At 44.8% G+C, this 26721-nt stretch overlaps 2 protein-coding genes across 13 annotated transcripts in view; one reads left to right on the plus strand and one right to left on the minus strand.

Annotated features, from left to right (window-relative positions):
- LOC123371495 (heparan-alpha-glucosaminide N-acetyltransferase-like) overlaps positions 1-11896 on the plus strand; it is a 31278-nt gene extending 19382 nt beyond the window's left edge. The window contains exons 7-18 of the mRNA XM_045019186.1: positions 407-510; positions 2074-2150; positions 2857-2887; positions 4283-4443; positions 5389-5504; positions 6503-6627; positions 8043-8169; positions 8755-8841; positions 9932-10009; positions 10143-10213; positions 10352-10464; positions 10935-11896. Of these exons, the coding sequence (XP_044875121.1) occupies positions 407-510; positions 2074-2150; positions 2857-2887; positions 4283-4443; positions 5389-5504; positions 6503-6627; positions 8043-8169; positions 8755-8841; positions 9932-10009; positions 10143-10213; positions 10352-10464; positions 10935-11116 (1272 nt within the window). The 3' untranslated portion in view covers positions 11117-11896. The remainder of the gene's footprint in view (positions 1-406; positions 511-2073; positions 2151-2856; positions 2888-4282; positions 4444-5388; positions 5505-6502; positions 6628-8042; positions 8170-8754; positions 8842-9931; positions 10010-10142; positions 10214-10351; positions 10465-10934) is intronic.
- A 194-nt stretch (positions 11897-12090) lies between these two features.
- Positions 12091-26721, minus strand: part of LOC123371494 (integrator complex subunit 10) — a 45480-nt gene continuing 30849 nt past the window's right edge. For 6 of the 12 annotated variants that reach the window (XR_006579813.1, XR_006579812.1, XR_006579811.1 and 3 more), the window contains 5 exons: positions 26370-26449; positions 25677-25839; positions 23842-23935; positions 14875-15366; positions 12091-12279 (listed from right to left, as the gene is read on the minus strand). Coding sequence is in view for 6 of the 12 variants with exons in the window: in XM_045019185.1 (XP_044875120.1) it covers positions 12123-12279; positions 14902-14979; positions 23842-23935; positions 25677-25839; positions 26370-26449 (572 nt within the window). In the remaining 6 variants the exon portion in view is untranslated. The remainder of the gene's footprint in view (positions 12280-14874; positions 15367-23841; positions 23936-25676; positions 25840-26369; positions 26450-26721) is intronic. The other 6 variants (XM_045019180.1, XM_045019179.1, XM_045019182.1 and 3 more) reach the window with 2 other exon arrangements.

Below are 26721 nucleotides of genomic sequence, written 5' to 3' on the forward strand. Positions count from 1 at the left end.
CTGGTGGCGTGCTGAGTGCATCAGTTTTATCTGCACAGCACCCTGTGAGGCAGAGAAGTGTTATCCCCACTCTATTCATGCCGAACCGAGGCACAGGGTAGATTCAGTGACTTGCCTAAGGTCACATGGAGTGTATGGTCAACACTGGGATTAAACCCAGCTATCCTGAGTCACAGTCCAGTGCCCTGCCCACCGATGATTAAAGAAGTGTGAAGTGTGAAATACAAGGAATCCCTCAGTGGGGAATAGAGAGAGAAATGGGAAGAACAGAATTAGTTATGGTGTGTGAAAATGTCCAGTATCTCTAGGCCTCAGCTGGCAAAGTCACATTCCCCATATGGTCAGGATAGCGAAGGTGTCGAGGCAGTTGCTAGCTTTTCCTCTTGTGTGGTGTTTCTATTCCAAGGAGCTCGGATCCCCAACCAGAGCAGATTCCACAAGCAGTAATGTCCCAGCTACCACGTGGACCGTCTCCCAGCAGCGACTGCGCTCCCTTGACACATTCCGAGGGTAAATTACAGCCTCAGAGGCTTCTGTACCACTCGCTATAAAGCTCCTCTAGGTTTGAACAAATGTAATTATGGCCAGAGTATGAAATCTTCACCCCCAGGGATGGTAGAATGTCATGGTATTGGATGTGGGTTTATATGTATGGAGAAGGAAACTACCTATTAATAGAGATGGCTGGAAATTATTTTTTCCTATGAAAACTTGAGTTAGCAAAAAATAAAAAAACAGAATATTTTGGCTGTAAACCAAAATATTTTGATTGGTAATGGTGTCCTAGTGCCTCATGGGAGTTGTAGTTCTGGTGCCTCATCCTCTTCTATAGGGTGGCTCTTTGGTCAGACTACATCTTCCATCATGCATCATGGTCTTCCCTCTTGGATAGTGTAGGCCATGCATCATGGCAGTCTTGTGACCCTGGTGCTTCATGGGAAATGTAGTCTGGATGGGAAGTTTGCCATAGAGGAGATGGGGGAGCATGAGGCAACTGAACTATGACTCCCATGTGGCACTGTGGGCGCATTTCAGAATCAAAATATTTCACTTTTAGGTTGAAAACTTTTTTTTTTTTTTCCAGGCATCCAGGATTTCAACAAAACATTGACATTTTCCGTGGAAAGCAGACACTTTTCATGAAAAACTGTGTGTCAAAAACTCAGTTTTCCATCAAAAAAACAGTTTAGATGGAAAACTTTTGACCAGCCCTACATATTATGATAACTTCTTCCTCTCCCTCCCTATGAGAATTGTTCTCTGTAGTGCATTTACTAGTATCTGTCCTGTCTGGTTTTGATGAGCCTTTCACCAGGTCCCTTGACAGACAATTCCACAGGCTGCTAGATTTCCATGGCAGGAAGTTTTTCTGGTGTCCAGCCTCCATTTCCTTTTTCCTGCATGACTTTTAGTTAGATTTTCCTTTATTGTACTCAGTCATTCTCTTCCCTCCAGGAGGCTTACAAGTAAAAAGACAGCCTCGCTGTTCCCTGCCCTGCTCCTAATTTTCCTGTGTGGCCTTGGTCAAGTCTCTTAACTCCGTGTTCTGATTTATCTGCTGTCTACAATGGGAGGAATGATGCTTTTCTCTCTTTCAGGGGATGGGGTGGGGGCTGAGGACTTGCTAAATGAAGTTGGTGGAGTACATGGAATTACTAGGACCAATCTGTGCAATCTCTGGCTTAGAGATCTGACAGCCCCAGGGGGTCCATTTAATGGGGAAGAACTGCAGGATCCTACTTCTTGGGTTTCCTGAAATGTTTAGAATTGGGCTGGAGCAATGTGGGGAGCCAGCTTTGTGAACTTATATGGGAATATGAACAAAAATCACACTCAGCATGCTTTGTAATGTGACTTTCAAGTGCTCTCTCCTTCTCTCAGTCAACATCAATTTCCTCTGAATGAAGGTCGTTCACTGATCCCTCAACGGCATGCTTGGCTGTTGTGTTTACAGGCTTGCTTAAAAAAAGACAGATTGAAAAATGTTTTAACGGGGTAAAATATTAAGTGCGTGTCTGTTTTTGACACACAATATTGTACCTGCGTTCTCATTATTTTTTTGTGTCTTTTTAGGCTCTCTCTCATAATTATGGTATTTGTTAATTACGGAGGAGGAAAATACTGGTTCTTCAAACATCAGAGTTGGAATGGTAAAGTATGGTTCATACGTGTAATACAGACCTTAGTCACAGAAATGAACATTCAGGGCCGGAGCCTCAGCTGGTGCACATAGGTGTAGCGCCGTTGAAGTCAGTGGAGCTATGTCAGTTTACACCAGCAAAGGATTTAGCCCCCAGTATCTGGCAGGAGAATAGTTCAAAGCACGGTGTGACTGTTCCTGGTATCAGACAATCTTGGGAAGGCTCCATATTGTCACATAACCTTTTTGCTTACATCTTTAACACAGCCACGCATTTTGAGTGGCTGTGTTCTTATTTAAGGCTTATGGTGGTAGGACCTAGAGGTGACAGCCAGGTCATGGTCCCATTGTGCTAGGTGCTGCATAGATAACATTAATGGCAGCCTTGCCCCAGTGATCATGCTTGATGGTCTTGTGTTCACACATATTGTGCTGTGCTTATATCATGGTAAATTGTGAAGGTCCCATGGCAGAAGTCTTCCCTGTGACACAGCCGTTAATTCAGACAGTGTTTGGGCAAACAAACTGAAGGGAAAGTGAAGCAGATACAGTCAAAGGAGTAGTTATTTGTCAGTATCTTTTAGGACGCTGCTTAAGAATTTGGTTTACTGAATCACTACAGGTATTCTGCAGTTTCTCTGCAGACTTAGAAAGGAGGGTCGTCATGAGTGCAGTCTTTCAAGGCAATTAAAACTTGTCTATTGATTCCTTTGTAGGCTTAACGCTGGCAGATCTTGTGTTTCCATGGTAAGTCTTTGTGGTGAATATTATTATTTTGTATTATCGTAGCGCCCGGGAGCCCCAGTCATGGACCAGGGCCCCGTTGTGCTAGGTGCTGTACAAACACGGAACAAAAAAACAGTCCCTGCCCCAAAGAGCTTACAGCAAAGACAACAGACAGATACTGACGGACGGACAGACGGAAGTATAAAGAAACAATGAGACAGTATTGGTCAGCATGATGAGCTGTGATCTGAGCACACCAAGAGCTGAACCATTGTCAAGGGTTTTGTGGGCTTCACAGCAAAGGAGAGTTTGAAGGAGGATACTCCCTGAAAGGAATAAATCATAGAATCGTAGAATCTCAGGGTTGGAAGGGACCTCAGGAGGTCATCTAGTCCAACCCCCTGCTCAAAGCAGGACCAATCCCCAGACAGATTTTTGCCCCAGTTCCCTAAATAGCCCCCTCAAGGATTGAACTCTCAGCCCTGCGTTTAGGAGGCCAGTGCTCAAACCACTGAGCTATCCCTCCCCCATGGTAGACTACAAGGGCCACACAGTGGAATGCTGCTAAATTGCACTTCAGTGCACCTTAAATCCATTTGGAAAATTGATTTTGAGGTGTATTGTATTTGTTTTTTTGTTTTTTGTTTGTTTTTTTTTAAGCACAGACCAATGAGAGTCTGCTGCTATGCCAGGAACAGGGCTAGTCTGGGTGATGTGATATATGGGCTAGTACAGGGGTGGACAAACTTTTTGGCCTGAGGGCCACATCTGGGTATGGAAATTGTGTGGCAGGCCATGAATGATCACAAAATTGGGGGTTGGGGTGTGGAAGGGGATGAGGGCCCTGGGCTGGTGGTGGGGGCTCTGGGGTGGGGCCAGAAATGAGGAGTTCAGGGTGCAGGAGGGGGCTCCGAGCTGGGGCAGAGGGTTGGGATGCGGGAGGGGGTACGGGCTCCAGCTGGCGGTTTGGGCTCTGGGGTGGGGCTGGGGGTGAGGGGTTTGTGGTGCAGAAGGGCGCTCCAGGCTGCAACCGAGGGGTTCAGAGGGTGGGAGGGGGATCAGGCTGGAGCAGGGGATTGGGGCGTGGGAGAAGGTCAGGGGGTTCAGGCTCTGGGTGGCACTTACCTCAGGCAGTCCCCAGAAGCAGCAGCATGTCCTCCTTCCAGCTCCTATGTGGAGGCGTGGCCAGGTGGTTCTGCACGCTGCCCCGTCTGCAGGCGCCACCCCCGCACCTCCCTTTGGCTGCAGTTCTTGGTCAATGGGAGCTGCAGAGCTGGCACTTGGGGCAGGGGTAGTATGTAGAGCCCCCTGGCTACCCCTACGCATAGGAGCCACACGGAGTCACAGCACTGGAGTATGTGTGATTAGGCGTGTTTCCCCTGAATAGACCCATTTCACAGCTGCCTGCTTTTCTAGGTTTGTGTTTATCATGGGCACCTCAATTTCGCTGTCACTGAACTCCATGCTGAGGCGGGGATGTTCGAAGTGGAAAGTGCTGGGGAAAGCTCTCTGGAGGAGTTTCTTGCTGTTTCTAATAGGCATTGTAATCGTCAATCCCAATTATTGCCTTGGACCTTGTAAGTGGAGAGAATTCATTTGTTGTTTGCTTGTCCTTTTTGGAATTTGTAGCTTTCATTTTAATGTGGCTGTTACAGAATGAATATAAGATCAGTCCCACCCCATGGACCGACTGCAGGTAGAGGGCAGTTCTGTGCTGTCATAGACCAAGAATGGTGAGCTGTTCAGCTGTGCTGCATAACTCTGGCAGCCGTCTGGCTTAGGGCTGTCTCTTTACTGATATTCATACATTATAAAGCCAGAAGGCACCATTAGATCATCTGGTCTGACCTCCTGTGTAACACGGGCTGGAGCATTTCATCCGTTCAACCATTTATCTGAGCCCAGGAACTGACTGAAGCGTATCTTCCAGAGAGACATCCAGTCCATAGAAGACTGGGACCTCCCAATTCTTGCTTCTAGACCATCACACCCTCCTCTCTGTATCCTGAGAATACCAGTTGTGCTCAGACTGTGAAGTTGCAGGGGAGCGGGAAAGGAAAGCCTGGGGTAGGAAAAACTGTGCTTAAAGGAAGGGGCGCAGTGCAGGTGTGTTGCTTGCATTTCATGGGACGGTCCCACCCTGTGCCCTGCTCCCGCCCTGTGCAGTGAGACGGGGTGGGGAGGAAATATCCCCCAAGCTGTGGAAGTGGGGCACAAAGTGAGTGCATCACACACCTCCTCTGGGACCCTCCCACCCCACAGGGTCCTAGAGCCCAGCCCGAGCCCGGAAGTGTACACAGCAACGAAACAGCCCTGCAGCCTGAGTCGGCTCGCACGGGTCAGCTGGGGTTTTTTCTTTGCTGTGTAGACATTCCCTGCGGCAGCATGAGTACATAGGCCCTAACCCAGGGGTGGCCAACCTGAGCCTGAGAAGGAGCCAGAATTTACCAATGTGCATTGCCAAAGAGCTGCAGTAATACGTCAGCAGCCCCTCTCTTACATTGGGTGTGTGTTTCCTGTAGTGTCCTGGGATAATCTGCGGATTCCAGGTGTACTCCAGAGACTGGGATTTACCTACCTTGTGGTTGCCGTTTTAGAACTCCTGTTTGCTAAAGCTGTGGCTGAGAACGATACCTTGGTGAGTGATCCTTGGATATAGCTGGCTTCGATGATGCTGGAGGGGCAGGCTGTAAACACTTGTAGGATACACAGCACCGTCACATTTGCCTCTTGCACATGCAGTCTGGTGTTGGATGGTAGCCTCTCCCGTGCCTGCCACTGTAGTCCTGTCTCCGGCAACTCTTGTGTGGTTTTAGGAGCCATGCCGCACAAGACTAATATCTGTTTAACTGTACAGAACAGCGCAAGGGGGTTGCTCAGGAACTGAGCAGAGAGGGGTGCATTTCAACAGCTCTGCATGGCTAGCACCAGCTTGGTTGCCGTGTAGAGGATTATAAAGGTCCTTAGGAATTCACTCCTTCCTGATCTGCAATCGATGCCTCTTGGATTCCAAGGGTGCTGAAAAACACAGGTGTAATTTTGAACTCTTAATTCAGTGCACTGTCCACTTCAAGGCTCCAAATGCCTCCCTCTTCTAGAATTGTCGCATGTCGGTCTGAGCACCACCCTCTTGGCCGGAAGGCGAGGCACAGACCAGGCAGCAATGCCCTAAGAGTGCAGGGCTTTCTTACGCTCTGCTGAGATTTTAGCAGAAACACACTAAGCATGCTGGGACGTGACCCTTTCCAGTCACTTACAGTGCTTTTATTTTAACCCTTCTGTCCCCCACCTGAGCCAAGCAAGGGTTTAGTCCATGCTGAATCCAGAGTTTCAAATGTCACTCTCTTTAGCATAGCTAGAATTTGTACAACAAGGAAAAATGCGGCTCACAATCTGCTGAAAGGATTTTGCTCAGACTTTCAAAACAAAATCACTTTTGAAAGCAAACCTGGTGAATGTCAGTTTCAGACATTGTGGGCGTGTGAAAACAATGTTACAATGGAAAGCCTTGCAAACTCTGCTGTTATCACGCCCATCTGCAGTGCCAGGGGCTGTTCGAAAGTGAAAGGTGTCTTTTCCCCAAAAACTCAGTGATCATTTGCCAGTTAATATTCCTTTTCCTCCCTACCTCTCAAGCTAGAGACCCCGTATTTTGCCCTGCGGGATATCCTGCTCTACTGGCCACAGTGGGTTTTCATTCTGACGCTGGAAGCGACTTGGCTGGGTTTGACCTTCCTGTTAACTGTACCTGGCTGCCCAAAGTAAGTTGAATGCTTGGCATCCTTCTCCTTTGGGTGCCTTCTGTGTGGTGTCGGGTTATTCTGCTACGTAGGGACCATGTTTCAGTGTCTCTAGCTCTGAGTCAGTAGGAAAAGGGGGTTTCTCAGTGAAACACTTGGCTTTATGTAGAGGACATCTTTATTACTCACCTAGATAAGAAACAGGTTTAAAATCTCCCTCTGAGGTTCTCCTATGGTCCCCATCACTGTAGTGTCTGAGCAGCTCACATCTCTCTTGCATGTCTCCTCCTTGCAACCCTGGGAGGTAAGGGAATGAGGTGCTCTCTTCCCGAAAGGACATCTTAATAAGCCAGTCTTTTCATATGTGCTGAGCTTTCGGGCCGCTGCTGTTGATGCTTGCTGTCCGCTGCAGCTACATCCCTTCCGCAGCTTGTGTGCTCAGGCAGATGAGGACCTCCCCATCATGCGCACATGGGTCCTAGTAATGACTCTTGGTGCTTCTAGCTGCGACAGCCTGGAGCTCTCCTTGCTTCTAGAAGTGCCTGGGCTTCTGGGATGCTGGATAGGGGCCGTACTAGGCCTGTTCAAAGTACCTTGTTCGAAAGTTCCCTTCTCGATGAGCTGCTTTCTGAGTGCAGTCAGCACTGGAGATGTCCTGCCCTGCCCTGCCAGTGCTTGCTTCCCCAGCCACCAGCTTCAGGCGCTGACTAGCCGTGTGTGGCCTCTTCCTGCCATTCCCAAGTACAGTCTCAGTTTGACACTGGCTGTGGGTCTCGTAGCGTCAAGTTGCTGGGTTTTGGGGGATTTCTTGTTAACGGCACCTGGCTGCCCACCACAGAGATTTCTCATCCACTTGTTTCCAAGTGGCTGTAGCCTGAGGGGTCTCTTGGAGCTCCCCTGTGTTGTGCTTACTGCTGTGGGAGTCTGTGAACATTTCCTTGCCTGGCGGCACCGATGCTGCATTGGCTTGTTCTGTATTCAGCACGTTGTGTTCACCCCCGTGCGTCAGGCCAGAGGAACACTCCGCAGCATAAAAAGCTGGGCTGAGTTCCACAGTGCATTGTACCTTCCCAGGGGCCCGAGAGCTGGATCTGTGTTAAGGGCAAGGTTGGGCGCTACGGCTTGTTGGCAGTTGATCTTGTCTTGATCAGCCTGACTCTGGCGCTTGTCTAGTTTGGCTGTGGGGATTGGCAGTTACAGAGCGCACTGGTGGTAATTAGTTGCACCTGACGTTGGCTAGCATCTCCTCTGGGCTGCCCTTCCCCTTGCGACTTGGACCTGGGAAGGATGTTGTTTGGTGGGTGACCTGATTGCCTGTGGGGGTGAGTTTGTGTTTCAGCAGATCCCTAAAGAGCAGCCAAGTGTAGCCTTGTTCATTCTCAAGCCTTTCAACAGTACAGCGCTGCAAAGACCCATGGCTTTTGCTTCCTTTCCAGGGGTTACCTTGGCCCCGGTGGCATTGGGGATTTTGGAAAATATCCCAATTGCACCGGAGGAGCAGCCGGTTACATTGATCACTTGCTCTTGGGAGAAAAGCATATTTACCAACACCCATCATCCAATGTGAGTGGTTCTTACTTGCACATAAACCATTGACTCGCTGCAGAGTGAGGTTCCGTGTTTAACATGTCAACAACTGTAATATAAAATTAGCTAAAGTTTTCAAGGAGAAAAAGCTACTTCCTCCTTTAAATGCCAACTCTCCCACTCCATCTGGGATGTGACAGCTAAGACGGGCTCTTCCTTGCTTAGATCTCTCTGAAACTTAGTTGACAACTCTGGTGGTGCCACTGTGGGAGGTGGAGAAGCTAGACTTGGGAACTGCTGTGGATGGGTGGGGCTGGCCTATCTGCAACTAGGCAAGTTCACCGGCAGCTCCTTTACATCAGCAGCACACTGGCCTGGGGGCTGTGGGGAGAGAGTTCTGCTCCAAAGCCCGTTTCCTTGGGCTGTGTTCTGAGGAGGGGATTGTAGCACAGCGTAAATGGAGCGAGTTCAATGTGAAGTCTAAATCTGGCATTGATAACAGTCAAGTGTCGGGAGGGCTGGGGAAATGGCCCCGAGGTGAGAGCGGGGAGAAGTAGTTCAGGGCTGGGTGCGTACCTTTTTAATCCTAAATCTCTCTCTCTCTCTCTCTCTCTCTGCAAGGTGCTCTACCAAACAACAGTGGCCTATGATCCCGAAGGCATCTTGGGAACAATAAATTCAATCTGCATGGCGTTTTTTGGACTTCAGGTATGGTCTTTGCTTTTTGGACCTACACTGTCAGCAAGCCTTCATCTCCCAGAAACAACTGAAGGCATTTTGTCGAAGGTGGGGGTAGGGGGAGAAGAGCTTTTAGAGCTGGAGCGGCAGCATCTTCTCTAGAGTTAAGGTTGCAGTCAGAGGTCCATTATAAACTACCCAAACCCTCTGAAAACTTCTTGAGTCCAAGTTGGCAGGGCAGGAGGGGGCATCTGGCAGAGGCTTTATATCAAAATTTGAGGTACATTGACCAGCGTGATTCTGAGGTTTAAAAAAATCAAGTGTTTTGCTCAATTCTTGAAACCCTGGTTTGTCATATCTGGGGAGGCCTGGAACCATTGCCTCAGTGGTTTGTGGTGAGGCCTGACAATCATTGGTAGCAGCTGGCTGCTCAGGGCTTCTGAAAATAAGCCTAAAAATGGACTTGGGCTGTTAAATTTAAGCTCGTACTTGGCTGTGTTGTTTCCATCACCCTCCTCAAATGCACTTAGCGTGGGGAGTGATCTTGTGGTGGCTGACTCTAGATCTGTGTATCTGGACTTAGGTGTGATAACCAACCGTCATAGTCTGTCCGGTAGAATGGCACACTGCATATCCCCTGGAGGAAAGGAGTTCTGCATTGTGCACAGGGTGGCATTAGTTGTGTATCTGAGTATGGGTTTGAGGAAGTGGCTACATGGATTGTAGATGGCTGGATGTTGAAACTGAAAGGGAGTGTGTGCCATGAAGGATCTAGGAGTGCTTTTGGGTATAATGGTATATAGATGGCACAGCTTGGCCATTTAGGTTGGTGAAAATGTTATATTTTGGTTGCCTTAATAGGAACTGCACTTGAGCAGCCTTAAAAGTTGTTTGTGTGGTTACTCATATGGGGTAGAAATCAGAACATTTTTGTTGCTAAACAAACATCACTTGTTTTCCACCTGAATGCATTCTCCTAGAAGAGTTCCTAATCTCGGTCTTCCAACAGCTTAGCACAAAGAGAGCGGTTTAAGCTTCTCAATTCTACAGCAAGTGGCTGCTGGAAAATGTCTGGTATAGTAGAGTAATTTACTGGTTTTTATGCCTTTGTTTTTTATAGGCAGGAAAAATATTCTTGTTTTACAAAGACCAGCACAAGCAGATAATGAGTAGGTTTTTTATATGGAGTGTAGTCATGGTAAGTAACATCTTTTCTTACTGCAGTTTAAATTACTCATTAACACCACATCTTTTCATGCAGCGCAAGCTTTCTATTTCTAAGATGTGCTGCAGTGAAAATTCATATAAACTCCAAACATTTATTATTTCAGGGGATTATTTCTGCTATCTTGACAAAATGCTCTAAAGATGAAGGGTATATTCCTGCAAATAAGAATCTGTGGTAAGTAGACATGTAACTTTTTACTATTCAATGTGTTTGTATCCATGTAGCTGGAGAGAATGTATTTAATTGTAGCAACATCAATCCATATTGAATGGTCTCTAAATATCCTTTTAAATTCCCACTGAAAATATGTAGGTCAATCTCTTATGTGACAACCTTGAGCTGCTTTGCCTTCCTGCTTTTATTGCTGATATACTACCTTGTGGATGTCAAGAGATGGTGGTCAGGTGCTCCATTTTTCTACCCAGGTCAGTAAACTCAAGCATATTTAGTTATCTGTGATGTAATAGGTGGTTCAGTCCTGTCCTCATCAGTAAAATTAACATTCTGTTGCCATGTCAAGCAGCAAGAGCTGTTGCTAAACTGTTTCCCTTCAAGAACATTTTTGCAATGAAAAAATCTTTGATGAAAAGATCCTTCAACTTTGATTTAATTATAAAAACTACACTCTCCACATGTTCATAGTGCTGTACAGACATTAGCTAATTAAACTGCTGTTGGGAGGCAGGTAAGAATTATGAATCACTCTTTTAGCTGTGAAGTCAGAGGGGTAAAGTGACTTATTCAAGGCCACAGGGCAAGTTACAAGACAAATATTAATGCATAGGATTTCCTGATTCCCTTTCCCATAAATGCTCTGCCAGCCCCTGCTGCTGCAGCTTGCTCTTACTCCATTGCATTGTATAGAACTGTTTTCTTTGTCTGTGTTTATTTTAAGGAATGAACTCGATCCTGGTCTATGTTGGGCATGAAGTATTTGAGAACTATTTCCCTTTTAAGTGGAAGGTGAAGGACAGTCAGTCCCATGGGGAGCACTTGGCTCAGAACCTGGTTGCAACATCAATCTGGGTCATCATATCGTATTTACTGTACCGGAAAAGGATATTCTGGAAAATCTGATTGGGTTCGTGACGGTCTCTTCTGGGGCATAAGAAATTGAAGCTGGACTCCCCAGAGATGATGCCATTTCTGGTGGGATTCATTATTAAAAAGGGCTCATGTGTTCAGTTTACATTTCCAGGGAAACTGGAATGAAGACATTCTGGTGACTAAGGGACAGTATCTTACTGTTTAGCCAAAACACAGTAACCTGCCTGAGCTGTGTTGTCTGCCTGTCTCTGTATACAGTATTCTGTTTCAGTGCGCAGAGTGCTGCTGATCTACCCTCAATAAACAGACCAACATACCGGATAGCCCTTAACACCTGGACAGTTTTAAGACAGTTCTGATAATTTGGAGCATCTTTCATAAAGGGAACTGATATAGATACTCTGGGTTATGGTTGTGTGTCTGACACATTTCAAGCCATTACAAACTGACTTTATATGGACCATGTAGATGACACTAGAGCAATGGCATCGTTTTATCCACAGTAATTAGATTTACTTCAAGGCCTTTAACCTTCTTTCAAAGCAACACTGCATTGTAGTCAATGGGAACCGAATTCAGCCCCAGCAGGAAGATGGACAGACTAAATAATTTAGATTGAACATCAATGGCATAAACAAAATGTGATGGGGTGACCGTCACTTCCAGCCCTGCCCATCCTACTTCCCTTTAAAAAAAAAAAAAAAGTGCTTCTTTCCAAATGAACTTAGCTGCAATTCTCGCACCATGACTCTAGAATAGCTATGGAAGCTACACAAACATTACTTCACAAAAGAAGAATTTTCAAATTTATTTATTTATAAAAATCTTTGTTTGATCTAACAAACAGAAAATGAGTTTAAGTATGAACTTTAGTTTACATGTACTCTAGGACACGCAACTAGGACTGAGTCCCATAACATCATGAATGTGATTAGCTTAGAACAGTCCCATTGCAACAGCAATGTTGTGTTTGGAGTATATAATACAGCCCTCTTCGCTTTCTCAGCAAGACACCCTGCTGCACTGTCCACTCCACTCAAGTCAGTGTCTGAAGTAACAGTATCTTCTCATTAATGCAGAATCTGTGTAACACCACCATCAGATTCTCCCCGCAGCGTGAGACTTGGCGCTCCATAGCCAAGCGGAAATCCTCTTTCACCCCTTTAGTTATTCCCCGGGTTACTGTGTGATGCCTGAAGTCATCAAGGAAACAAAAGATGACAGAGGAGAATTACTCTGAGCAGTAGATGAGGCCTTTGTACACAGAGCACTTCTTGAAATAAAGTGCAACATCTACCTTCCAGATCTGAATTAATCTGGGAAGAATTAATGTGTTCTCTATACTTTCAAGTGTTCATTTGCTTACTTGAATTTTAAACAGTTTTGGGATCTTTAAATGCCTTTAGTTTAATGCTTAAATCATCAAATGTCACTTGTTTTAGCTAGCAGACACGTCCACGCACTGTTCTATGCCCCACCACCACCACCCGTGCTTGTCCTGCATGGGGAAGGAAATCTCTACCAACAACACTTCCCCATTCTGATCACTGTCTCTGCAGCTGGGGGGCAAAGATGCAAAAGAGACTAACAAAAGTTTGAGTTCCCTCTCCAGCAGCAGCAGGGAATTGGACCTGCCCTGGGCTTCTCAAGAACAGCAGCATGAAGCTTACTGGGCTCTTGTCTGTTTCACTTCACTACTGCTAGTGGGGAAGCTCGGTGGGTGGGTGCAGAACTGTATGTACAAGCCTGGGGCAGCTGATCAGACACTTACACTAACCCCAGAGGCAGCGAGTGCCTTATGTCTAGTATCAGACTGAGGTCAGAGCCATCAGCTTCCAGGCAAGGATCAAAGGTTTCTTTTGATCACAAGTCCAAGACTCGTACTTGGAAAAAGCACAATGGTTCTGGTGCGGCTGCAACCAAGTGGTTCTAGCCGGAGCAGGTCATGTGATATCAGACTGCCATTCTAAGGTCTGTTTTTGCTCCAGCCCCTCAACACCCACTTCCATTCCACAACTTCAGAGCCCCAACGTCCTGAACTGCTGCCGGCAGAGCACGGTTCTGTAACACTTGAACGCTGGGATTCCAAGCTTTACTCTCACTGGGCTTTTAGCCTGGCAGGGGTCCTGGACTGGATACAGAGTCCCTGACCTTGTAGCCTTAGTCCCTGCTCAGGGAAGAGGAGGAGGGAGTTGCTGTTTAGCAAATACCTCAGCACAAATGGGCTCTGGGGGAAGAGTCCTGGTGGGAGAATCAGTGAATTGCTGGAGTTCAGAGAGTGGGGAGGAACTAGGAGCAACTCCAATTACAGCAAGGGTGGAAAGAGGCAGCAAACCATACATACCCGGAGCTGGGGGAGGGATCAGCCAAAAGGAACGATCAGAAATTAAACCCCCACTGAAGCACTGTCCTAAACCAAAACCAGCTATTTAAGTATTTTATCTCCTGCACTGAATATTTGTATCAACAAATCGCTCCCTCTCAAAGCGAAGAGAAAACTTCCCCGGCCCTTAAAGAAATTAAAAACCAAGTCTATTTTAATACTTTACACAGAACTAGCACATGGCTCTGCTAGAGCACAACTTAAAGGGAACTAATATCCAGACATCAACTCTTAACATAGTGGGAAATGATTTTAAGATGGGTATCTTGTTATGACTTTTAATGCTAATGGGAGCCAGGCACTAACATGCTAACAAGCAGTGCTGAAAATAGAGCTCTGTACATTCAGCTTATGGGACAATCCTGCTTTCCAGTCTCTCTGCCTCAGTTTCTCACAAGCATAGGTAACAGCTGTGGGCTGCACACTCTGCTCTCATCTAAGGCCAGGGCTACACTACAGACCTATATTGGTATAAGTACGTCGCTCAGCGGTGTGAAGAATCCATACTCCTGGGCAACGCAGTTATACTGACCTAATGCCATTTGTAGACAGGGCTAGGTCAATGGGAGCTAGGTTGACAGAAGAATTCTTCCATTGACCTAAAAGCAACAAAGAATCCTGTGGCACCTTATAGACTAACAGACGTTTTGCAGCATGAGCTTTCGTGGGTGAATACTCACTTCTTCAGATGACTTGCATCTGAAGAAGTGAGTATTCACCCACGAAAGCTCATGCTGCAAAACGTCTGTTAGTCTATAAGGTGCCACAGGATTCTTTGTTGCTTTTACAGATCCAGACTAACACGGCTACCCCTCTGATACTTGACTCCATTGACCTAGTGCTGTCTACAGCAGGCATTAAGTTGGCTTCACTACATCTCTTAGGGGTGTGAAAAATCCACGCTCCTAAGAGATGAAGCTACACCAGTGTAAGTTTTCAGTGTCGATCAGCCATCAGGAACACAAAATATCAATACAAAGCTTGTAATACTGAATATTACTGGCAGCATGTGGCAGAAGCCAGTGTTTCTGACTTAACAGCAAGGTATGCATTAAAGAAAATTCTCAACTGCAACCAATTTGGTTGAGGAAAAGTTATTACAAGTGGATCCAATGGGGGTAGTAGTAAAGTCTTGAGAAGCATTTTAATAAGTTGACTGGACTTCCGTATCATCTGATCAGAATCCCTGTATTTTTGTTTGAACTTGATAGTGATTATTAAATTGAAGAACATACACACATTTGGCAACTTATGGAAAAAAATAAATGTTCATGTTGTACAACATGGTTTCCCAAAGAACGTAGGCACAAATGGAAAAAGAAAAAAAAGTCATGAATAAAAGTACTGAATAACAAAGAGCTGAAAACCATGGGCAGTAAAAACATGTTGACAAAACACAGCACACCGTGAGCAGGGTTTTTCCGCTTGGTACCTGTCAGCAGTCTGTATGCTGGGCTGTAGTACAGGTATGAACTCCTGCTGCAGTAACCCCATGGGAGGGCTAGAAGTCCTTTAAAAAACAGCAAACAGCAGCATTCAAACAACCATACTGGCTCCCCCATGCTGCACAACAACTCTCCAGAAAGATACAGAAGAGAACTGGAGGGAGATCACAGTGCGACCAACTGTCCAGCTAAAGTAATAGGAGGCAACAAGGCCTTAGCCGCCTCTACCCATCACTCTAACACACCCACAATAGACCATTCCAGGGCTTGTCATGCCACAAGTGGGTGGAAATACAATCCAATGTACAGCAGTGCTTTCCGGGATGTTTTCCTCAGCACCCATAACAGTGATTTTAGTGAAGAGCAGCAGGAGACCATTTTGGAAAGCTGAATGGGAAGAGAGAGGATGCTGTAGCAAGAAGAGCGACGAGCTGTTGATCCAGATTTCCACTCTGTTTTTAAGCAGTACAATGGGGAGTATCAGACAATGTACCTTTATGCAATGGAGAACTGAGCACACGTCATTACTTACCTGTAATCTCTCTTCTCTGCAGATACACATCTCAGCAAATTACCACTCGTAGGCATTTGCTTGTTCACATGGCAATGACAGGAGCTCCCTTAGCTCAATGTTCTATGTGGTAGGACATCCAAGAGAGAGCTTTGCACCCTCCTCCCTCCCAGTGAGGAATTCAGGCTGTGCCAGTAATCTATTCCTTTTGGGCAGGAAGCAAAATTACTCCATAATAGATGGACATTCTTCAAATGCCAAGCAAGAGAATGTCGAGCCATTAGGGAGCAGTAATCTGCTGAGGTAGATCTGCAGAGACCAACAGTTACAGGTTTACCAGAGATACCCAGCAAAGCAAAGCCCCATTCTTAGAGACTAAAAAAAGCTGCAAAGAAGACTGAGAAGAAAAAACAGTGCAATCAAAATGGCAATATGCTGTGTGCTGAACATACCTTTAATAGCAAGAGCAACGCAAACCTTATCCTGGTATATGGAGAGATAAGATACTGCTCCAAACAGAAGGAAACAGTCACAGAGAAGAGGGTTTTGGGGCCCGTGATGTCAGGCAGTGTTTGTATAAACTTGAGAAGCAAAATCCCCTTTGGCCTGAGGCTGAATGGAAGCAACGTTGTTCAGAAAACGTGCCGAAAGCACCACGGGGCTGCTTTGCACATCTCTTGAATGGACACAGAGCAGAGCTTGTGGCCTGCAGTAGAACACCAGTAGACCTGCCAGGCTGTAGCAATGAGATGCAGTCAGAGACACAATTCTTTCCCAGTACGTACTGAATTGGTGTAAACTAAAAATAGTTGGTTTTAGCATTCTCCAGGGAAAAGTCTATGGAGCTTTGGCAGAGTTTGTGGAGAAAGCCAATCCATCAGCCTGCCCCAGTAAAGCCTAAGACAGAACACTGTCACCAGCTCTGCAAGGAATTCAGAATGCTGGCATCAGCTGCTCTTTGAAGAACTGCATCGGGCACAATGGCCTCCAAGTTCCCTCACTCTGTGGGCTAAAGTCACCGCCAGTGGGGAAAGTGCCCTACCTACATGTAACAAACTCACAGGTATCAAGTGTCTCACCGGGAGCTTTCCGCAGCTTAGTTAATGAACATTCCATTACACACTGGACTTCAATGGGAGGGGATGCAAGAGAAGAAATGCACGGAGTCCTTCCTGAACCGAACAAAAGGTGACTACTCTGGTGTGACACGTTTCCTCTGTAGGGCCATGCTTTTAGGGTGCAAGCACCTTTGCAGTGCTATGAGCTTGGAACCATCAAGACAAGTACTGCCCACTAAGGCTGCATATATGCCCTTCCTCATGCAACTGATGGCATAGCAAGATTATCGAGGGATCCACAGTCCTATTGACTGATCCATTACTTCCAGCAGAGGGACTCCTACAAGCTGGTCAAACCTGTTGGCAACAGTATATTTCCTTTCCCGCAGGGCAGCCAGCAATGACTTGTGGGCACTGTCCAACTCCCCACTTACAGGGCTTCTGAATAAAGAAACATCTTGTTCCTCCCTGCTTGCTTATGTAAAAACACAGTGAGTCACAAACTCATGTCTGTCACAGATGGCAGAGACTTACTAGACTGCAATCAACTTCAGATGAATTCCTGTGATGCCTCCTTTGCTATTAGCCACTTTTCAGCCAAATGCATTGGCATCTTCAGTCTAGGGCATGAGCAAGGCTGGCTCCAGAGTTGCAGTGCTGATGATGACGGAATTAGCTATTCTTCTAACGCTCTTGAGGGGAAACTTAGCTAGGCCACTAAAGAGCATTCACTGTCCAAAAAGTGTGCCCTTTCCTAATGCCCAAGCCCTTCATCCTCTCCAGGAGTCAGGCTTTAGGCAATCCAACTACATGGGAACGCCACACATCCTCTCTCCCTAGAGCTTGTGTGGATTTATCTCAGCAAGGACAGGATTATGATAATCGAGCACAGAAACCCAACTCCTCGTGCCATTTGGATGCCAGAAGGCCAACGTTACGGAAACCTGCACTCAGAAAGAAGAGCTTCAGGTTCTTGTTAAACTCCATGACTTGCTGAAGGGAGCGCGTAGAAGGTGATATGTCTGTATGCACCAGTTTGAAAAAGTAACAATCCTGCGAGTAAACTTTGGTAACTGTTAGCCAAACAAGGTGAAACTTTAAGAGAAGCCTTCTGTGCAATCAACTTGAAGGCTGCAAGCTCAGGACAGCAGGGCTGGGGAACCAGAACCTAACTTGACAATCAAAGAGTCAGAGAGGTGGCCAGATCAAACTGCACAGCTACAGAGAACAAAGCCCTTTAAAAAAAAAACAGACTAAACTCAACACTTTGGTTCATAGAATCATAGAATCTCAGGGTTGGAAGGGACCTCAGGAGGAGCAACGCCTTGTGTAATGAGGATTCTGTCATGCACCACTTGTTGGGTGCATGGAGGCAACAAGGATGCCGAAGTCTTGGTGCAGAATGGCATCAGACACAGTCTTAACTTGCAGACTTTGGTGCAGTGGAATGGGAGCTACACAACCTGTCAGATCTGTGCCCTCCAGAGAGACGCCAACAGTCTCAGTGCCTGCAATGGCATCTTGACGTGGACTCTTTGGAGACTTTTTGTGCTAGCTTTGTAGCTGAGTTAGAAGAATGATCAGAATAGGGCTCTGAAGAGCTCTTCTCAGGAACTGAGAATTTATAGTTCAATCTGTGAGCACATCTGACATTTCAGCCAGTTTATTTCCTTTCTCAAGCAGAAGATGGACCAGGCATGCATGACCACACTTAAAACAATATTTTAAGTTACTGGTTTGCTTTGCCACCTGAAAGACATGGGAAGGAGTCAAAAATATCCAGAATAGTGCTGAGCAAGAAACTCAATGTATCAAGCAATAGTTACAATGCCCAAGCTTGATGTCAAGAGATGCTCTGGTGGATAAGGAGCAACATAGCATAAAGCTCCACAAAAGGCAGATAAATGAAGGTCCATAAGGAGGAAGCAGGATGGGGAGCTGTAGTTTGCTGTCTGCATAGGGGGTGGAGGCAGAAAACGCTGGAGAATTCCAGAAAGGATGGTTCTAGCCCCTGCATGCAGCCAGACCTATTGGTCCTGCCTCAGTGCTCCTGGGAGAAGGGCAGACTGTCAGTCAGGGAAAGGACAGGAGAATAAAGGTGTTGCAGAAAGGGACCTCCAAGCCCTGGGAGTGATAACAGTGCAGAGGGGCCTCCAAAAGATGCTTGAAGGAGAGCAGGTGAAGGTGGCACAAGCCCTGGGGACATCAACCTGGACACCATTGCAAGTCTGTGCCTCAGTGGCAGTCAAAATATACACCAGGACAAAGGATATCGTGAGGGGCAGAAGCCATCCAGAGACACATTGCAAAGAAATGTCACTGTCCCCAAGAGTTTTTCACTGACTGCAGTCAGAAAGGAATTCATTACAGGAGCACAGGAGGCAGCCAAGTACCTTAGCAGCGGTGGCGAGAGACACCTCAGCTGAGTCCAGCGATTTAGAACTTTGACCTAAGGGAACTCGTGCTGAGCCCAAGCCAGATGGCCGTCTTGTGAACAGTGAAGTTCTGTACATTACAGCATGAATGTGTTACGTAAGGATCTTGCAATTAGTACATGGATCGCCTTTCATTCGTCATTCCAAATTAAAACAGAAAACCGAGGTATTAGAGATTGGCACAGCAGCTCATGATGCTAATGTCGGTGCCCAAACGCCAGCCCCATGAATTTCACATGGAATGGCAAATAATCATTTCTTCATTAGGCATTTTGCCCCCGACTCATATACCTTTTTAAACCTTCTCCCTTGTGATATGGGCTCACACACCAAGAAAACACTCTGGCCTGGGGTGTGGGACAGTCTCTTGTGAAGTCTTGGTCCTCTGGGCTATGGACCAACTACCACAGGATGTTCTAGATGAAAAGTAGTTCATACCCTCTCTGACAGGTCACATGTCCACAGCATGTGTGTAATCTACAGCAGAGAATCCAAAGCTCAAGATGGCTACCAAAAGCAAATTCAATGTCCCGCCTGACCAGACTTGAGAAATTTGGTTTAGAGATAAGTTGGAAAATTTTGACCACTGAGTACCTGAAAATGGTACCCAAATCCATATTCAGGCACCTAAGTAAATGGGTTGATTTGTGGCAATGTTGGGCATCCATCATCTGCCTTAGCCTTCCTAGGAGCTGAAGTTACTCAGCACCTTTGAAAACCAGGCCACTCACTATTAGGTGCCTAAATATGGACATAGGTGCCTATCTTCAGGCTTGCAAGTGTGAACATTCTGGCCAGTATCTATTATTTACTAATGCAGGGGGATGGAGAGCTATGCAAAAAGTCAATCAAATAATTCAAAGGAAGAGAGAGGGAGAAGGGGTGGGGGGGCTTACTTTTCTACTGAGTTGCAGCAAAATTAGACCACCCTGGCCTGAAATAAATGGTTCACAAAGGTTAGTTAATCTAGTGGGACAGAGTTTCAAAAGTGCTCAGTACCCACAACTGGGGCCAGATTTTAAAAGAGACATCGAGAACAGTGAGAAATTATATCAGGACAATGGGAGCTGCTGGGTGCTGAGCACTGCTGAAAATCTGGTCCAGTATTTTGTGCAGGGCAGGACTGGAAACTGGTTCTCTTTGCCTGTTACTTCACTGCTGCTTACAAGAGCGATAATCAGGGCTAAATGCATGCACAAAGTGATACACATTAAAGGGCATACCAAATTTTGCAATCTGGCTGCCTAAGGTACATCATCAGAAGACTGCAGCTGCGGTTGTGTGTCTACATAATATTTTTTAAACACAAATAGTAATGATTTCTATACATGCCTGTAGTTCTACCAAACTGCGAAGTACCACCATGAAAGTGAGATACTTTAACAAGAGGGACTTTGTTTGTTTTTAATATTGAATGGCAAATGACAGCTGATATACCCAATCAAAAACCTGTTAAATTGTGAGATATTCCAGATTTAGAAACTTGATTCTTGGTATCCGATATTAAATTAGAAGTATTTCCCTGGCTTGTGACAGTTTGAGAGTATTAACATACTGACTAGTGAACAGCCAATACAATAAAAGAAAACTCTGAGGATCTTGTAATTCGTTCTTTCAAATTTGGTAAGTGAAATATAAAAACCACAAGTTCAAGATGGAATGTTTGGATAAACTCTAGAGTTAAGTGTAGAAATCTGAATAAAGTTATAACTAAGGAATGAGATTTTTCTCAGAAATATGTTTGAGGAGTAAAGAAAAAACAAATAATCAACTTTCAAGCCAAGGTGCAAAAACCACCTGCTAGGCAATTAACTGCCATTTATATTGCATTATTCTCAGGACAAGATTTTGAAAAATAGAAGCCTAAAGTTATTCCTTGTCATACAGTCTCATTTCCTCCTATCCTAACCGGTCACCATTAGGCTCGGTGGACGTAGCAAACAGTATAACTCTGAAGGACGGTTTACCTACAGTGGAGCTTCAAGCTCCATTCAACTGAATGGTTGAACTCAGATGTCACTGCAGATAATCCAGTGACAGAAGTAAAGGAATGTATGTTAAAACCACCAGGGGGCTGCATCACAGATGAGAGAGGCATACGCCTCCACACCCCTACCCCATCTCGTCTCCTCTATGGGCTGGAGTGGAATGTGACAAACAACATATGAATTTTACCAGCCTAAATTATAAACCCACCGCTATAATCCTTTATCTTTATGGCCAGCGAGGTCTTCCAAGCTACCCTGCCCTCACTGCAGCCTTTGAAGTACATAAACAGTAGCCTGTTTTCCCGAATTCCTGGGCTCAGGAGGAGAGTGACAGGTGTACCTGGCATTTTCTGCTCCCTGCTGGAGACCCACCACATTGGGGCACCCCAATGTGTCATTGGGGTAGGGGGCTGGGAGAGGGAGAGCATGGCGTTTAGTCCTCCAGGAGCTGCCTAGAAAGGCCACGCACCATCAGCTGCAGGGCACAGCAAGGAGCAGCAAATGCTTGGTACACCATGGTTGCTTCTTCCAGGGGCCAGTTCTGGGTGAAGCTGGGAGAGGAGAAGAATCTCCCCATTTTAACCCAAGAAACCTGGCCTGGTTAGCACCTGACTGACTGTACCTTTTGTCAGTCAATAAACTGTTTTGTTTACTTTATGGATTGCCGGGCCCAGGAAGATCATCCTCAACTGAGTATTAACGTGACTTCTGTAAGACAAGATAAGTTTGTGAGATGCTCCACTGGCTCAGGCAAGCCCATGACATGGAGGAATATAAATTTCCTCAGAAGGGAAGTGGAAGGTTCTGGGCAAAATGCTGGTAGAAAAGGTGGAACTCTGGATTCCCTTTGGGAACCAATTCGGAGGGTAGGCTAGACTGCAGCATCTAGGGAAAACTAAATGTAAGGCAAAGAAACAATTAACCAAGTCACACCAACTAAAACTGCCAGCTTGTAAGAAAGTAGCTTTTGGGATACTTCTTGATGTCCTTATATAGAAGAGGTCACCTTACTGCCAAAATTGCCAAGAACCAAAGATGCAGAGCTTCCATAGAGACTTTTCTTGAAACCATTGAGTCAGATGAAAGGACAGCTGGGATGAATACAAACCACTTACTACTGCCTGGATTACTGCCAAGCTCTACAGGGGTATGACAGGAGAGCTGATGTTCTGTTCTGCTGGCTGGTGATAAACAATTTAGCACAGAACTGCTGGGGATGTGGCAAAATTCTGTAGCCTCTGCCTCCTGGAAGAAAGGTGCAGCCCAAATATATCAGAGTGGGGAGTGGTCAAGATCCAGAAATAGGAAGGATTAGTGGGGCAAAAGGAATTGGGCATCTGTACCTGTTTGCTTCCATGATACAGGAGGCAACATACTACCTGGACAGGAGGCCAACTAGGAAGATTCTATCTCTTGCAATAGACAATGCTTGTCTCCTATCTCCTGGCTGGTGCAGTTAGAACACTGAGCATAATGGTTACGCAATAAAAAAAGGCAGAAGGTACAACAAAATGGTATTAAGCTATTGTAATTAACATGAGGCAATGCTCAGATAAGTTCCCAGGTAGCCTAGGTCTTCAGTGTTACATTTTCTAATTCCCTATGTATCTGTAAAGCAGGATGGTCTCTCACTTATAGTACCATGTTTGGCACTGCTCTCCAGACTGTCAGCATCAGAAAGGTCATCACTTTTGATTAGCTTTAGAACCATGGACCAGCACCACAGATATCCTGTTAAATAATAAACTTATTACATCATAGTTTAGGAAGAGGAGTGAAAAATGTCAGGGCCAAGGTTTGCAAAATCTGAAGCATAAATTAGGCTCCTAAATGCTTATTTAAACACCTAAATCTCTTTAAATGTTTTTTTTTTTTTTAATAATGACCTGTGATGCAGCTGGGTCAATTTCAGACTATGTCGCATATCCTTGACGAGTGCCCATTGACCTATTTTGATGGCAGCCTACCAGTTCTCCACCTGGCTGATGATGACACCATCAAATAGCTGGGCACATTGCGCATACACAGAGAGAGTTTGGTCAGAGTTTTTGTACGTTCTAAGCACCCACAGCTTCAATTACTTCAATGAAAGCTAGTGGATGCACAGCACTTTTGAAGGTCAGGCCAGATGTACTGAGGAACCTAAATATGGACTTAAGAATCTAACTGTAAGCTCCTGTTTTTGAAAACCTTAGCCCGTAAGTAGTGGGAATATTAGTAGCTAGAATATTGTTAAAAACATTGGAACTTGGCCAGGACACAAGGTTTAACACCTTAACATTTGTAAAAATGTCAGTGGCTCTTTATAACCAATCTTCTAGATCTTCAAAGGCACTTTTGCCTCCAAGACCTTGCTGAGGGCACTGGTCTAGTCTGACTCAAAGGGAAGTCTGCTTCCTACCGACTTACCAAAATGATTTCCTGCAGCAACTTGTAATAAGCAAGCCTGATTCTGCTTAGCTTGTGAGCTCAGATGAGATGAAAACCCATTGGCTCCAGGCAGAGGTTTAATTAAGTTTACTCTAGTGTAATTTCATACATAGCTCCATGCGAGCTTTCATAACTGTATAAAAGGGAGCTTCCCCTTAATAATTATAATTATAGTTCTTAACATATTCTACCTAATGCCTAAATAGTTAAGAATACCGTTACTGTGCATGTTTCAGAATGAAAAAGTAATACAGTACCCAGTCAATACCAGTTATTCCAGTGCAACACAATTCAAAAAATGCAGTTAGACAAGCTTAAAGATGAAATGCACCAAAAAGCCCTGAATTTGGTGGAGGAGACACAAACCTATGGTCTTGTTTGACCTCCTAAATGTTAGAAATACTGTATCACAAACATACTAGCCATAGGCTCATATAAATCAAACAAACAACCAGAACGCATTTCAGATCATTTGAAACAGACAACAAATATTTCTTCCCCTTACTTAATTAACATTCCTTGATTTGGCAGCAACTCCAGATGAATCTTCCCTCCTTCTTGTGTTCTTAAATAGGCAAATTCCTCCAGCATATCAATATCTGTAGAAAAGGTTCAGGACTTGATAGGGGGGGAAAATGATAAAACACAGATCTTCATAAAGCAATCTCACCAAAAAAAATGAAGGTTGAACCAACACTATACCTGCTGAAAGACCAGCCAGAGATAAGGCAAAGTTATCTGTAACACACGGTTCTTTGATACACAAACAAAACATTGGTAGTTTAACATAGTGGTTCTCAACCTTTCCAGACTACTGCACCCCTTTCAGGAGTCTGATTTGTCTTGTGTACCCCCAAGTTACACCTCACTTAAAAACTACTTGTTTACAAAATCAGACATAAAAATACAAAAGTGACATTGCACACTATTCCTGAAAAACTGCTTACTTCCTCATTTTTACCATATAATTATAAAATAAATCAACTGGAATATAAATATTATACTTACATTTCAGTGTACAGTATGTAGAGCAGTATAAACAAGTCATTGTTTGTATGAAATTTTAGTTTGTACTGATATCGCTAGTGCTTTTTATGTTGCCTGTTGTAAACCTAGGCAAATAAAGATGAGTTGATGTACCTCCAGGGATATGCATACCCCTAGTTGAGAACCACTGGTTTAACACACTTACCATGCTACTAAAGGCACTGAAATATTTTACAGTTATTTTTAAGGTACAGTGCACCCACACAAGTCAGGATCACCACATCTATGCAAGACAGACAGAAAAGCTTTCTTTTTTCTGTGCAACATGGCATCAAAGTAAATGTAGTCAGGCTAGGATTGAGGAGGAAGTGACACTACATTGTACTGGTGCATACTAGCCCTTTTACAACCATCGTCTTAGCTTTTCCCCCCCACCTCATTCTCTCTGGTTTTTTTGTGTCTTTTCTTCTTCATATTTACCTTTTCTTCCTTCTCAATTCCTATGTTCTAATTCAGTGGTTTTCAAGCTTTTTTTTATTTGTGGACCCCTAAAAATTTTCAAATGGAGGTGATGACTCACTCATAAATCTTAGACATAGTCTGTGGATTCCCAGAGGTCCACAGACCCGAGGCTGAAAATCACTGCCCTAATTTGCTCCCCACATCTCCCACAGTTGCTGCACACAAGAACAGAATTTTAGTTAGGGGGCCACAGCTGCAATTAGACCCACCTTGTTTAAGAATTACTGCAATTAGATACCAGTCTAATTATACACTTAGCTGACTGTATATGCATTTGACATTTGTGTGCATAAATCAGACATATTTTGTATGAACGTGCATACACCTAATTCTGAATATATGACCCACCAGCTGCAAACAGCTGCAAAGTGAAAGTGACAAGATTTTGGATCTCTGAAGCATGGATACCTCATACTTTCACTTTGCTGCTCCCACCCAGGAGCATAGCTGAAAAACTCCAGCATAATGACCCAGCGCAACTCCTGATTGTTATGGAAGTGCTTGGAGACTTATTTGTAATAGCACAAGCAACTGCCATTTTATAAAAACTGAAGAGTGATAGCAATGTAGGGATGTATATTTTCCAGGTACCAGCAGCAATCACACATCCATTTTATAGCCAATTCTACTCTGATTTACACTTCATGCATTCCCATAGATTACAAAAGGTTTGTATGGCGCATAATTAAATGCAGAATTTGGTCTCTTGGAAAAGCAGATAAATATTTTCATAAGTGACTATTCCTACAACCCAATGGAAGGTTTTAGACAACAGAGGTCTCTGCATTGTTTTTTGCTGCACTGATAGTTTTTTAATAGGAAAAAGGATACTTGTAACATAGTTGAAAAAATTCTCATACTGGAAGTTTCCCTGCTGACAGATTTTGTTGATGGATTTCAGGAACAAGTTCTCCCCCCTTGGCCATTCATGCTGAAGCAAAACGACCACGTGACCCAAAGCCATATCATCCCTGTTATCTGTGAAAGCTCTCAGCTATAAAAGAAAAAAGATTCACACTGTATGAATCAGTAACATCACAACAGATTACTACACCCAGTGTCCAAAACTAACCGTGGTGGCAGAGACTACGCACTTATTAAGAGTTGCTGAAGTAAGGCAAGACACTGGGAGGAGTGAGAGGGCAGCTAGTTGTTGTTAAGGGTTGCTAACATGAGGAAATGGGGAATTCAACCTCTCTTCCTAAGTTAGTCACTTCTGCCCATGCCAAATAGGGAGAGGGAAAGAGGATATTCGTTCCCTCCCAATACAAAGTGCACAAACCGTCCCCTGGTACTAACAAACCACACGTCACGTTTTCCTGAATACAAAAAGCCTCAGTGGTCCCCCACCCAGCTGCTAAAACCTCTATCCATTCTGACTGCCAAACGAGTAGCACAAAAGATACTGTTCCCAAGGCACTGTACTAGATGTGGGAGGGAGCAGTGCCACACCATTTCAGGAACAGTGCAGCATAATTTAAATCTAAAATGCGCATAGAATATGGAGCTTTGACAATAACTTACCTTAAAACAAGCCAACAATAAATGGAGGCAATATGGCATAATAGCTTTACTGGTACATGGCCAAAGTTTTAGATCAGAACCTGTAACAGAGCAATTATATTACATAATTATGCATGTCACATAACCCTCTCATTTTGATTAAAAAGTCAGAATGGGAAACAGGAGACACAAACCTGCAATTACCTAATCCCATGCCTCAATCAGAATGATTAAAATGTAAAATAATATTAAAAAGCCTGTCTTCTTTTCTTCTTTCTTGTGCTATGATTGTATATTCTGCTACACAGGAAAGTGATGTTGATGACAAGGCATTTACAAGAGACAAAGAAGGATAAGGAATACCATCCCTTTC

This window comes from Mauremys mutica, chromosome 5, assembly GCF_020497125.1.
Source record: "Mauremys mutica isolate MM-2020 ecotype Southern chromosome 5, ASM2049712v1, whole genome shotgun sequence".
Classification (NCBI taxonomy): Eukaryota; Metazoa; Chordata; order Testudines; family Geoemydidae; genus Mauremys; species Mauremys mutica.